The sequence below is a fragment of the Oryx dammah genome, unplaced genomic scaffold, assembly GCF_014754425.2.
Source record: "Oryx dammah isolate SB20612 unplaced genomic scaffold, SCBI_Odam_1.1 HiC_scaffold_29, whole genome shotgun sequence".
Taxonomy (NCBI): domain Eukaryota; kingdom Metazoa; phylum Chordata; class Mammalia; order Artiodactyla; family Bovidae; genus Oryx; species Oryx dammah.
Genome location: NW_024070213.1, coordinates 16,594,175 through 16,608,317, shown reverse-complemented (window position 1 = coordinate 16,608,317; position 14,143 = coordinate 16,594,175). Strand labels below are relative to the sequence as shown.

At 49.6% G+C, this 14,143-nt stretch overlaps 1 protein-coding gene across 1 annotated transcript; it reads left to right on the top strand.

Moving 5' to 3' along the window:
• The first annotated feature begins 3,533 nt into the window (after nucleotides 1-3,533).
• C1RL (complement C1r subcomponent like) lies at nucleotides 3,534-13,554 on the top strand. Its single transcript, XM_040235058.1, has 6 exons — nucleotides 3,534-3,669; nucleotides 4,553-4,832; nucleotides 8,626-8,812; nucleotides 10,358-10,483; nucleotides 10,618-10,692; nucleotides 12,317-13,554. Exons 1-6 carry the CDS (start codon nucleotides 3,587-3,589, stop codon nucleotides 13,087-13,089), a joined length of 1,524 nt encoding a protein of 507 aa, XP_040090992.1. The 5' UTR covers nucleotides 3,534-3,586; the 3' UTR covers nucleotides 13,090-13,554.
• Nucleotides 13,555-14,143: the final 589 nt, after the last annotated feature.

The window sequence follows — 14,143 nt, the reverse complement described above, 5'->3', positions numbered from 1 at the left end:
GTCTGTGGGTTCAGTGATGTTCCTCCAAAAATTATTGATTTTTTTTTTTCAAGTAGGCAGTTATCTTGGTTCACTCAACCTGTAGACTGTCTTGAGATGAGCAATAGCCCAAATTTAAGTCATCTTCTTTTAGTCCTAGCTGGGTTGCCTGGAGTCTGCCCCCAAGCAGCCATTGTTGAGGGGAATGATGAAGAAATATCTGAGACACTCAAGTAGGTTATAGCCGGATTATGAGGCAAGAATCACACAGTGAGAGAATGATGCACTTGAGCTTGGAGCTCAGGAAGGTGGGTCAGGCTCAATGCTATGGCCCCCACCTCTTATCCTCACACGGCCTGTGCCCACATGCAGGTCGAGGTGAGCAAAAGCACCTGGTGGTGCAGAAATTAAGAAAGGCATGCTTGCTCTCCCTAAGACCTGCTCCCTTTCCCAAGGCTCCCTACCTCCCCACTCCCAGCCCTGAGGACCCTCCACGCCTAAATCTCTGCCATAATCAGTGGGGCAGCTACTTCTGCTTCTTCTGCCCAGCTTACAAACTGCAGAGCAACAGCTGCTTCTATCTCCCTGCCAGCTGGAGAGGAGGCCCCAAAGAGGGGAGGTGATCCTGAAAGCAGGACTGGGGAACTGCTGACCCCCAACAGCCCACACGGGCCTGCCTCACTAGCCCCCCTAGTCCCACAAGGGCCTGCAGTCACCAGCTGAGGCTCCTTCTCAGTCCCCAGTCCCTGGTGGCTTTCTCCCCTGACCCCAACACATACTACCGCTGTACCATCCAGGTGGGCCCTGGTCAGGTTCTCCTGTGCAAAGGGTCAGATTCACCAAAATGGGGACTGTGTCCAGGCCCTGGGCCTCTCCAGACTCCAGCTGCAGGAGGGGTCACTCCCCTTCACCCTCTTGATCCTCTGCCCTCTTTCCCACCCAGTCTCCACCCAGCACTTTACCCCCTGTCAATTTAGAGTGCCCAGTTGTCCTGGTTCATCCAGAATTTCTCCAATTTTAAAACTGAGAGCCCTACATCCCAAGAAGGCTTTTAGTCCCATGCACATTGGTGTCCTGCCCGCTTTGGGGTTTTCTTTTCAAGGGCCTCCTCCTCCTCTCCTCCAGAATGTCTCCAGGAACGATGGGCTAACCAAGGAACTCAACTAAATCCTGCTCTTAGGAAGGGAGCACAAGCTTAGGAGCAGAGTGCAAGCCAGCCCACACAGACTGCCCAAGGGGACAGGGACTGACGCTCCGAAGGAAGACTAGAGGAGGACCCCCAACCCCCATGGGAGCCTCAGCTGGTTTCCTCCCACCAGATGGGTCATGGGCCGGCACTGTTGTTCATACCTGTGGATGTCTCTGGCTTCCCAGGTGCTCCTTGTGACCCTAAGAGTTATATATCAGTAAAAGGGCAGGTTTCAGGACTTCCCTGGTCCTCCAGCAGTTAAGACTCTGAGCTTCCAACCCAGGAAGGTCGGGATTCAATCCTTGGTTGGGGAACTAAGATCTTGCATGCTGCAAAGTGAAAAAATAGAATAAAAATAAACCATCTCCAATATTTACCCCTGAGTCAGACAGCAGTAGTATCTACTCTAGAGACTTTTTTAAGGTCATGCTGACAATCACTATATTTCCAGGAACTTTCCACTGTACCTGTTCCTTGAGCCTTCCCCAGACACAGTCCCACGGCCTCATTTGGGCCAAGTCCTCACACTCTGCTTGAAGGACCCTTCTCCCACCTGAAGATGGAAAACACAATGTGTCTGATATCCATTTAATTTTCTCTTTTCCTTTGAACATGTTAAGCTGCCTTTTTTCCTCCTTTAAATACTCTATAATGAAATGCTAGTACTTGGTTTTAGAAAACAAGCCCACAAATGCTCATGAAATAAATCTCAGGAAGATGAGAGTATAATCCTTCTCATCCTGGAGTTGCAGAAAATCAGACATGATTCTTCTTCACAGAGTTGATCCTGATAAAGGGGTGAATCGAGAACATTCAGTGAAGATAGGTAATCCTGTTCTCTGTTATACTTCTGTCATCTTTGGGAGTGTAACTTGTATGGAGGAATCTTTTTAAGATATTCAGACTTCAGAGATGGTTGCTATAGGAGCAGTACAATGGCATTTATAAACTTTAAAAGGTGGCAACTCAGGAATTCTCTGGAAATCCAATGGTTAGGATGCCAAGCTTCCACTGCCTGGGATACAGGTTCAAGCCTTGGTTGGGGAACTAAGATCCTGTCTGCTGTGTAGCACAGCCCCAAAACAAACAAACAAAAGGCTGCAACTCTAGTCAGTCATTAATAACTTATTCCTCTGAAAATGATATTTAAATTAACTCCTTCAGGAATTTCCCTGGTGGTTCAGAGGTTAAGACTTCACTTTCCAATGCAGGGGGTGCACGTTCAACCCGTGATCCAGAAGCTAAGGTCCCACATACTTTGCAGCCAAAAAACCAAAACGTAAAACAGAAAAGTGAAAGTGGAAGTCACTCAGTCGTGTCCAATTCTTTGTGACCCCATGGATTATACAGTCCATGGAATTCTCCAGGCCAGAATCCCAGAGTGGGTAGCTTTCCCCTTCTCCAGGGGATCTTCACAACTCAGGGATCAAACCCAGGTCTCCTACATTGCAGGCAGATTCTTTACTAGTTGAGTCATAAACAGAAGCAATATTGTAACAAATTCAATAAAGACTTTTTAAATGGTCCATAAAATAATAGTAAATTAACTAATTAACCTCTTCCCTTTCCAGAAAGCATAAGTACTTGTGAGACTGTGGTTTATTTGTTAGACCAGACAGATACCTTTGGGACTTTCTTCTCCTTTCTAGCATAAAGGTAAAATTCCATTACCCTGCTTGACTTTTTTTCCCCCCCCCAAAGTTTTTAAGAGCTTTGGAGCCTGCAAGTACTTGAATTAACAGGAGGAATCCCTGTGCTGTGACCTACCAGGAGAGACAGGAATCAGCTTTATGGCACTCGCTGGGGGTTCAGACAGGGCAGCCCTTTGTCCACAGACCCGCCCCACCCCCAACACCTGCCTACAGAAACTTTGGCCTGAAACTGACCCTGCCCTGCGTCAGCCTGAGCCTGCCGGACAAGCAGCGTCAGGGGCCTGTGGGCGGGATTCAAGGACTGCCTGAGTGCGGCCCACAGCCATGTTTGGGGAGGCGGGAGGTATGGTGGTCACAAAGTTCGATGCGTACAAGAGGCTGGTTACAGAATGAGCAGGAGGTCCGGGAGGGAGAAGTTTTGCTGATTAAAGGCGAAAGGCTAACTCAGAAGGAGCCATCCTACCGAGTGTGAGGCACGGACACAGTGAAAATTAAACAGTGCGAAAAAGACAAGTGAGTGCACCCACCCACCCCTGATGGCCTCTCCGGGCCAGGGCGGTTGTGGAGCTGTTTTTCCTCTGCTTTGGGGTAGGTGAGCTCTTCTTGAATCAGACAGAAGGTGGCGCTCAACCCAGAGAATTAGAGAAAAGGGAACCGAGGAGGATTACTCAATTCATTTCCAGTAACTTCTCCCTCCTCCCCCACAGGGCCTTCTCCAGCCGCACTTCCTGTTCCCTGGCTCCTGCCAAGTCCTCTCAGGGCTCAAATGTCGGGTTCCAGATGCCTGGTCTCAGAGCTGTGGGAACTGTCTCTGGGGAAGCCTCACTCCACCCGCTGCCCAGGCAACATGTGAGTGTGCCTGGAGGGGCTGGAGAGGCTGGGGAGGCTGAGGAGGCTGGAGAGCCTGAGGAGGCTGGAGAGGCTGGAGAGGCTGGAGGCTGGAGAGCCTGAGGAGGCTGTGGAGGGAGAGGCTGAGGAGGCTGGAGAGGCAGAGGAGGCTGAGGAGGCTGTGGAGGGAGAGGCTGGAGAGGCAGAGGAGGCTGGAGAGGCTGAGACTGGAGAGGCAGAGGAGGCTGGAGAGGCTGAGGAGGCTGGAGAGGCAGAGGAGGCTGGAGAGGCTGAGGAGACTGGGGAGGCTGGAGAGGCAGAGGAGGCTGGAGAGGCTGAGGAGGCTGGAGAGGCTGAGGAGGCTGGAGAGGCTGAGGAGACTGGGGAGGCTGGGGAGGCTGGAGAGGCTGTGACTGGAGAGGCAGAGGAGGCTGGAGAGGCTGAAGAGGCTGGAGAGGCAGAGGAGGCTGGGGAGGCTGGAGAGGCTGAGGAGTTTGGAGACATGGGAAAGGCACCCCAGGACATGTGCACGCTCACATACACACACACACACACACACACACACACATACACACACACACACACACATAGCCTCCAGCAACCTTCCCTGAGGTGTGCTGGCTCAAGCTCCAGCCAGGACACTATCATATTTAAATGTCTCTCGCTTGTAACCTCCAGGCTCATCAGATGCCAGGGTGGGCTGGGGTTGACTGAAGCAGACAGAAAGCAACCCCTGCTTGGATGGGCCTCTCCAGGGAGGTGGGTAGTGGTGGAAAACCCACAGTCCAAGCACAGGCTGACCAGGCGGCTGAAGGAATTGGGGCAGGAGGAGCCGTAAGAATGTGGACAGAGGTGCCCAGGCCTCTCAGCTCTTAGCAACGACTGCCCCCTCATGTCTCTGCAGGCCGCAGGCCACAAGCACGCAGCCCCATCTGCCCTGGCCCACTCCCAGGTGGTGGTTCCTCCTCTGGGGAGTCCTCCAGGCTTTTCCCGTGCAGGGCTCCATGGTGCTCCTGGCCCAGTGGCTACCCCAGAAGCTGACGTCCCCTGGGTACCCGGAGCCGTACGTCAAAGGCCAGGAGAGCTGCACGGACATCGAGGCTCCAGAGGGCTATGCTGTGAGGCTCCTGTTCCAGGACTTTGACCTGGAGCCGTCCCCGGACTGTGAGCAGGACTCCGTCACAGTGAGCTGGGAGGGGTTCTGGAGGGACTCAGTGTGGGGAGGGCCCCTGCTGGAGGCCCAGGGCAGCGGGAGGGGGCCAGGGCCTGAAACTCGAGGCTTACCCAGGAGGCCGGGTCTCCCAGCTAAGGCCCCATGCTTACCTGTGCACCCAGCCATCTGGGCCCCACCAACGAGAGAGAAGGCCACAGGTCAGGAAGCCTCACCAAGGGACACACACACACTGCAAATCCCTAGAGTCGAAAGCAAGAACTCACACGTCAGTCATTAAAAGTGCATCATCAAGCATGTTGTGTGCCTGCACTGTTGGGCTCAGGAGCTGGATGTTCAGTTCAGTTAAATTGCTCAGTCACATCGGACTCTGTGACCCCATGGACTGCAGCATGCCAGGCCTCCCTGACCATCACCAACTCCCTCAGCTTGCTCAAACTCATGTCCATTGAGTCAGTGATCCCATCCAACCATCTCATCCTCTATTGTCCCCTTCTCCTCCTGCCTTCAATCTTTCCCAGAATCAGCATCTTATCCAATGAGTCAGTTCTTCACATCAGGTGGCCAAAGTATTAGAGCTTCATCATCAGTCCTTCCAATGAATATTCAGGTTTGATTTCAGTTAGGATTGACTGGTTTGATCTCCTTTCAGTCCAAGGGACTCTCAAGAGTCTTCTCCAACACCACAGTTCAAAAGCATCAATTCTTCGGTGCTCAGCCTTTCTTTACTGTCCAACTCTCACATCCATACATGACTACTGGAAAAAATCATAGCTTTGACTAGACAGATCTTTGTTGGCAAGATAATGTCTCAGCTTTTTAATATGCTGTCTAGGTTGGTCATAGCTTTTCTTCCAAGGAGCAAGCATCTTTTAATTTCACAGCTGCAGTCACCATCTGCAGCCCAAGAAAATAAAATCTGTCACTGTTTCCATTGTTTCCCCATCTATTTGCCATGAAATGGTGGGACCAGATGCCATGATCTTAGTTTTTTGAATGTTGAGTTTTAAGACAGATTTTTCACTCTCCTCTTTCACTTTCATCAAAAGGTTCTTTGTTCCTCTTCACTTTCTGCCATAAGGGTGGTGTCATCTGCATATCAGAGGTTATTGATATTTCTCCTGGCAATCTTGATTCCAGCTTGTGCTTCATCCAGCCCAGCATTTCATATGATGTACTCTTAGAAGTTAAATAAGCAGGGTGACAATATACAGCCTTGACTTACTCCTTTCCCAGTTTGGAACCAGTCCGTTGTTCTATGTCCAGTTCTAACTGTTCCTTCTTGACCTCCGTACAGGTTTCTCAGGAGGCAGGTAAGGTGGTCTGGTATTCTCATTGGTTTAAGAATGTTCCACAGTTTGTTGTGATCCACAGAGTCAAAGACTTTGGTGTAGTCAATAAAGCAGAAGTAGATGGTTTTCTGGAATTCTCTTACTTTTTCTATGATCCAACAGATGTTGGCAATTTGATCTCTGATTCCTCTGCCTTTTCTAACTCTACCTTGAACATCTGGAGGTTCTCAGTTCACATACTGTTGATGCCTCAGTTCAGTTCAGTCGCTCAGTCGTGTCTGACTCTTTGTGACCCCATGAATCGCAGCACGCCAGGCCTCCCTGTCCATCACCAACTCCCAGAGTTCACTCAGACTCACCTCCAGCCAGTCGGTGATGCCATCCAGCCATCTCATCCTCTGTCATCCCCTTCTCCTCCTGCCCCCAATCCCTCCCAGCATCAGGGTCTTTTCCAATGAGTCAACTCTTCGCATGAGGTGGCCAAAGTACTGGAGTTTCAGCTTTAGCATCAGTCCTTCCAATGAACACCCAGGACTGATCTCCTTTATGATGGACTGGTTGGATCTCCTTGCAGTCCAAGGGACTCTCAAGAGTCTTCTCCAACACCACAGTTCAAAAGCATAAGTTCTTCAGTGCTCGGCTTTGTTCACAGTCCAACTCTCACATCCATACATGACTACTGGAAAAACCATAGCCTTGACTAGAAGGACCTTTGTTGGCAAGGTAATATCTCTGCTTTTCAATATGCTATCTAGGTTGGTCATAACTTTCCTTCCAAGAAGTAAGCATCTTTTAATTTCATGGCTGCAATCACTATCTGCAGGTTTTGGAGCCCCAAAAAACAAAGTCTGCCACTGTTTCCACATCTGTTTGCCATGAAGTGATGGAACCAGATACCATGATCTTAGTTTTCTGAATGTTGACCTTTAAGCCAAATTTTTCACTCTCCTCTTTCACTTTCATCAAGAGGCTTTTTAGTTCCTCTTCACTTTCTGCCATAAGGGTGGTGTCATCTGCATATCTGAGGTTATTGATATTTCTCCTGGCAATCTTGATTCCAGCTTGTGCTTCTTCCAGCCCAGTGTTTCTCATGATGTACTCTGTATATAAGTTAAATAAGCAGGGTGACAGTATACAGCCTTGATGTACTCCTTTCCCGATTTGGAACCAGTCTGTTGTTCCATGTCCAGTTCTAACTGTTGCTGCCTGACCTGCCTATAAGTTTCTCAAGAGGCAGATCAGGTGGTCTGGTATTCCCATCTCTTTCAGAATTTTCCACAGTTTATTCTGATCCACACAGTCAAAGGCTTTGGCATAGTCAATAAAGCAGAAATAGATGTTTTTCTGGAACTCTATTGCTTTTTCCATGATCCAGCAGATGTTGGCAATTTGATCTCTGGTTCCTCTGCCTTTTCTAAAACCAGCTTGAACATCAGGAAGTTCACAGTTCACGTACTGCTGAAGCCTGGCTTGGATAATTTTGAGCATTACTTTACTAGCGTGTGAGATGAGTGCAATTGTGCAGTCGTTTGAGCATTCTTTGGCATTGCCTTTTTTTGGGATTGGAATGAAAACTGACCTTTTCCAGTCCTGTGGCCACTGCTGAGTTTTCCAAATTGGCTAGCATATTGAGTGCAGCACTTTCACAGCATCATCTTTCAGGATTTAAAATAGCTTAACTGGAATTCCATTACTTCCGCTAGCTTTGTTCATAGTGATGCTTTCTAAGGCCCACTTGACTTCACATTGCAGGATGTCTTGGTCTAGGTGAGCGATCACACCATCATGGTTATCTGGGTCATGAAGATCTTTTTTGTATATTTCTTCTTTGCATTCTTTCCACCTCATCTTAATATCTTCTGCTTCTGTTAGGTCCATACCATTTCTTTCCTTTATCGAGTTCGTCTTTCCATGAACTGTTCCCTTGGTATCTCTAATTTTCTTGAAGAAATCTCTAGTCTTTCCCATTCTATTGTTTTCCTCTATTTCTTTGCATTCTTCACTTAGGAAGGCTGTCTTATCTCTCCTTGCTATTCTTTGAAACTCTGCACTCAGATGGGTATATCTTTCCTTTTCTCCTTTGCCTTTCACGTCTCTTCTTTTCTCAGCTATTTGTAAGGCCTCCTCAGACAACCATTTTGCCTTTTTGCATTTCTTTTTCTTGGGAATGATTTTGATCACAGCCTCCGGTACAATGTTATGAACTTCCATCCATAGCATTGTACAATCCAGTTATTGAGTTTCCATTTCAATTCTTGAAATAAGGTGGGCTGTATGATGTAACTATGGCAAGCTAAAGAAATCGGCTAGGTATCTGGTCCTGGATTGAAGAAACTTGGGAATCAGAAATGGAACAGGAACTGAGTTAAGGAAGTTTCCAGGAGGTGACACAGCTTCCAAACCCCAACAGTGTGCAGAACCTTCAAGGCGGGGCTGGGGTCCACACTCTGACATGACCCTATGACCACGGGTGGTCAGGTTCACCCCACACCTGCCTACCCCCTCCCCTTGCAGATCACAGCCAGTGGGATGGATCTCGGCAAGTTCTGCGGGCAGCAGGGCTCCCTGCTGGGCAGGCCCCCTGGTCAGAGGGAGTTTGTGTCCTCGGGGAACAGTTTGCGGCTGACTTTCAGTGCACCGGCCTCTGAAGACAAGACCCCAGGCCTCCACAAGGGCTTCCTGGCCCTCTACCAAGCCGTGGGTGAGGGTGCCCCCAGGGTGCAGGGAGGGAAGTCCCCACCCACAGCCCTGGCCCCGGTATCTTTTTTTTTTTGGCCGTGCTGGGTCTTCACTGATGCATGCCAATTTTCTCTAGTTGCAGTGAGGGGGGCTACTCTCTAGTTGCGGTGCTCGGGCTTCTTGCTGCAGTGGCTTCTCTTATTGAGGAACATGGGCTCAAGAGTTGTGATGCACGGACTTAGTTGCTCCGTGGTATGTGGGATCTTCCTCGACCAGGGATCAAACTCATGTTGCCTGCATTGTAAGGCAGATTCTTAACCACTGGAACACTAGGGAAGCCCTCCCTGGTATCTTGAAGTGACCAGTGGAAGCTGAGACTGGGGGTTTGGGACACTGGGGCTTAGCCCCTTGCTGCCCAGCCTGCCCTCTGGTGAGTAGCCTGGTACCTGGGGCACCAGCTCAGCTCCACTGTTTCCATGCAGATTGACAGGCCCAGTGCTGGCAGATCATCTCATGTTTTAACAGAAGCTGAAAATTCAGATTTTTAAGTGAAATTCTAGATTTACAAATGGTAACCCCAGGCTTTTTGAAAGATAAGACATGCTCTTGAGTAAAATTTTCAATAAAAGTAATCTTCCTCTGATCTCTGGCCCTTAGTCCCTGGCTCCCTTGCCCAAAAATGACCCTGTTCTGTTTCCTGGGTATTCTTCCAAAGGAATTCTAGGCTGCTCGAATACAAATACTGTGGTGTGTGTGTGTGTGTGTTGCATACTAGTCACGATGTTTTAAATTTGCCCTTTTTCATTCAATTATATATATATATATATATGCCATACCTTGTAGCTTGCGGGATCTTAGCTCCCTGACCAGAGATCAAACTCAGGCCCTGGCAGTGAAAGTGCTGAGTCCGAGCCACTGCACCACCAGGGTTTAGGCAATTAACATTGCCTGATTGTTTTTAAAGACCATACAATATTCCTTCATTGATGCATCATAGTATATTTAATCAGTCTTTCACTGATAGATAGTTAGATCCTACAAACAGTACTGCTCTAAATACCTTCATATATACATCATTGAGTACATGCATGAGGATAAATTCCTAGAAATAAAAAATTGAAAAATGTGTGCAATTTTAATTTTTATATTGCTAAATTTCCCTACAAAAGTTTTACTAATTTACATTCCCACTAACCACATATGAAAAATGTCTGTTTCCCCTTCCTTAATTTCACAGTTATTTTCAAACTTTTTTAGCATTAACAATCTGATTGGTGAAAAACAATTCAAATAATTGAAATGTTTAAAAAAAGAAAAGACTGTGCTGGGAATCCGCTGTGGTCCAGTGGTAAGGACTCGATGCCTTCACTGTCAAGGACCTGGGTTTAATCCCTGGTCAGGGAACTAAGATCCTCCAAGGTGTGATGCAATGCCAAATAAATTAAAAAATAAAAATTTCCAAAAGACTGTGCAGGTCAAACTGAATATAGCCACAGACCAGATTCAATCCCTGGGTTGCCAGTTTGCAATTCTGTTCTCCGTACTAATGACCACTGTTTTCCTATAGCTGTGAATTATACTCAGCCCATCAACCAGGCCACTGGGGGCCCCAAGGCCATCCACAGACCTGGAGACAACCCCACTGAGATCCAGAGCTGCTGCCAGGAGCCCTATTACGAGGCCAAGCCCTCAGGTGAGTCCCCAGCTGCTGAGGATTCAGCTCCTACCTGTCTTACCCCCCCCAACCCCCGAGAGACCTGAGGCCTCTTCCAGCCCCTACCTCCCAGCTCTGAGCCTATTCTCTGCCTCCCTCATTTCACTCCTCAGGAACACTCACCTGCACTGCCCAGGTGCCCTGGAAGCAGACCCAGGAAAGGGAGGAGGCTCCCCGCTGTGTGCCTGGTGAGTAGGCACCTGTGGTGCCATGAAGACAGCCGCTTCCCAGAAGGGCCTCAGCTGCATTTGAGCCTGTGGGTGCCAGACGGCCTTAGAATAGAAAGGGGGAAGGAAAGGCAGAAAGTGAGGAAGGAAAGGGGAACCAAGAAGGCCCAGAAAAGGAGAAGCAAGAAACTCACCCTTTCTTCTTGAGGGTCAAGGGATAACCCAGAAAGGAAAAGCCATAAATAAGCTAATCAGATGGAAAATAAAAGAGGAAGAGAAACAGATGAGCTGAAATAAGAGAAAACCCTCTATTGACATGGTCTGCTTTAAGGATACACAGACAGGCTCTCTTCCCCCAAATATCTCCCTACCTTGATGCAGTAGTGCCTGAAAGCCTAGCATTGTTTTAAAGCATTTTTGTGTGTGTGTAATGTAAAGTTCATATAACAGAAAAATCACTAAAGTGCACAATTCAGTCATTTTTAGCATGTTCATGATTTGTGCAACCATTAGCACTTATTCTAGAACATTTCCATCATCCCCAAAAGAGACTCCAGCTCTACCTTCTCCCAGTCCTCTGGCCACCGCTAACCACTTTCTATCTCTGTGGACTTGCCTGTTCTGGACATGGCGTCTCAAGGGAATCCTGTCATGGCTTTTGTGCCTGGCTTCTCTCAGTTAGTGTGGTGCTTTCCAGGTTTACCCGCGCTGTAGCACGTGTCAGTACCCGTTCCTCCTCATGGCTGAATAGAATTCCACTGTGCAGACAAATCACTTTGTTTATCCATTCAGCAGTGGGTTGGCGTTTGGGTCATTTACACTTTTCTGCCTTTTATGGGTATTGCCACAGTGAGAACACCTTTAGTTCTCTTGGGTATAGGCCTAGCAGTGGCATTCCTGGCTCACACACTAACTCTGTGTTTACCTTTTTGAGGAATTGCCACACAGTCTTCCACAGCAGTTGAACCATTTTACATTCCTACTAGCAACAGAGGACGGTTCAAATCTAGCATTGTTGGCTGGTCATCTATTTTGTTTTGTTTTTAATTTTTTGACTCATTCAGCTTGTGGGATCTTAGTTCAATGACCAGGGACTGAATGGAATTACCATGGCAGTGAATGCACAGAGGCCTAACCAGTGGACCACCAGGGAATTCCCTCAGACCCACCATTTTTGAAACTCAGTCAAACATTGCCTTTCTAACCCAATCTTAGTACCTTTGTCAGGTTTTACTCCAGAGCCACAGAAAGCTGCAGGGGCAGCCTGACCTCGTGCTCCGGGAGGGGCAGATGTCAAAAATACAGAAATGACACACAAACAGACAGGAGACAGCACAGACAAATGCTGCTTGCTGCACGATACTGTTCAAAGAAGGTGGCAGGAAGTCTAAAAAAGTGGCTTAGGAAAAAAGGGGTGCAACTGGTTAAGAATCTGCACTTCCACTACAGAGAGCACGGGTTCAATCCCTGGTCAGGGAACTAAGATCCTACATGCCTGCATGGTGCAGCCAGATAAGTAAATAAGTAAAGGTGAAAATTAAAAAGCAGCTTTAAAAATGGCTGAGGAGGAAGAGGAGGTTGCAGAAGCAGGTTTTCAATAAGCATCTCTTGATACACCACTGACTTTACCCCTCCTCTCTCTCAGTCTGTGGACGGCCAGTGGTCCCCATCTCCCAGACCCGGGAGTCCCTTGGCGCCTCCAGAGCTGAGCTGGGCAGCTTCCCCTGGCAGGCCCTCACCAGCATCTATGGCAGGGGCGGCGGGGCCCTGCTGGGCGACCGCTGGGTTCTCACCGCAGCCCACACCATCCACCCCAAGGACAGCATCTTGCTTGGGAGGAACCGGAGAGCCCAGGTATTCCTGGGCTACACAGACACAGACCAGATGCTGGAGCTGGGCGGCCACCCCGTGCGCCGCGTGGTCGTGCACCCGGACTACCACCAGGATGAGCCCCACGACTTCCACGGAGACATCGCACTCCTGGAGCTGGAGCACAGCGTCCCCCTGAGCCCCCACCTCCTCCCAGTCTGCCTGCCGGACCGTGAGGCCCTGTACCGGCCCGGCCGGTGGGGCTATGTCAGCGGCTTCGGCGTGGAGATGGGCTGGCTGAGCACCAAGCTCAAGTACTCGCGGCTGCCCGTGGCCCCGAGGGCGGCCTGCGAGGCCTGGCTCCGGGAGAGGCAGAGGCCCGAGGCATTCACCAATGGCATGTTCTGCGCCGGGGACCAGACGCGGCCGCAGAGCGTCTGCCAGGGGGACAGCGGCGGCGCCTTCGTGGTGTGGGACGATCGCGCCCGGCGCTGGGTGGCCACGGGCATCGTGTCCTGGGGCGTCGGGTGTGGCGAGGGGTACGGCTTCTACACCAAAGTGCTCGACTACGTGGACTGGATCCGGCGAGTGATGGGTGAGAAGGACTGACCCCGAGGGGCTGGGCTGGGTGCCCACTGTGGAGCCCAGACGGGAGAGGACTGGGTTCAGGACTGAGCCTTGGGCGTGGGCGGGTGGAGGCAGGGAGACCTAATTAGGCCACAGAGCCAGAGAAATCCTTGCCTCCCACAGCCCCTCCTCCTCACCCTCCATCTTTCCAGGGCACTTGTGCCACACCCGGGAAGCCCCATTAACCTCTGCTCTGAACACCATCTCCTGCAGACACAGCTGCTTCTGTACTCTCTTAGGGGACAGTCGCCTTCTCACCCCCTGTTGAAGTGCTGTGAAGGAGTAGTCTCAATTCATTTCATTTCTGGAACATTCCAAAGCCCCTGTAGTCCACCTTCAAATACTCAAACTCTTGGCTTCACCAAGCACAACCCATGGCTGCATTTGGAGTCGTGGCTCTTTTTGTTGTTTTAAATCAGAGAAAAAAACGACGACGACAACCAGGCACTTCCTGTGTTACTTCACTGACTCCTCATACCAACTTTGCAAAGGTTGAGTTGTTATCCGCTGCTTTACCAAGAAGGAAACTGAAGCTCAGGGAGATAAGGGACTTTTGCAAACCCCACAGCTGATACAGGACAGCGAAGACATGTGCTTTTCAGCACACCTCAACACCTCTAGGTGTCCTGAAGACCTGCTGTATCCCCCACTCCCCAGTCCTCACATCCTTTCAGGCACTCCCTTGGTGAAGATCACAATAGGTGCTCACACCTTCCTGCTGGCCCCGCTATTGCAGACTCCTCTGTGAGCCCAGCCTGGGGTGGACATTCCTGTAGGTGTTCCCAGCGCTGCTGGACTACCTCGGCCCTGTCCCCACCATCAAGCACTGCTCCACCTGAAAAGACCAACTCTTTAATTTTAGTAAGGACTTGAGCTGATGCTTTTTTTCATCTTAAAGAGATGAGAATACCAGACAACTTGACCTGCCTCCTGAGAAATCTGTATTCAGGTCAGGAAACAACAGTTAGAACTGGACATGGAACAACAGACTGGTTCCAAATAGGAAAAGGAGTACGTCAAGGCTGTATATTGTCAC

What these genes read in the sequence shown, in the direction of transcription:
- C1RL (XM_040235058.1), top strand. Translation starts at nt 3,587, where the DNA reads ATGTCGGGTTCCAGATGCCTGGTCTCAGAGCTGTGGGAACTGTCTCTG. An exon ending in GTGAGCAGGACTCCGTCACA is followed by an intron (nt 4,833 to 8,625) that starts GTGAGCTGGGAG and finishes CTCCCCTTGCAG; the next exon opens with ATCACAGCCAGTGGGATGGA. An exon ending in TTACGAGGCCAAGCCCTCAG is followed by an intron (nt 10,484 to 10,617) that starts GTGAGTCCCCAG and finishes TTCACTCCTCAG; the next exon opens with GAACACTCACCTGCACTGCC.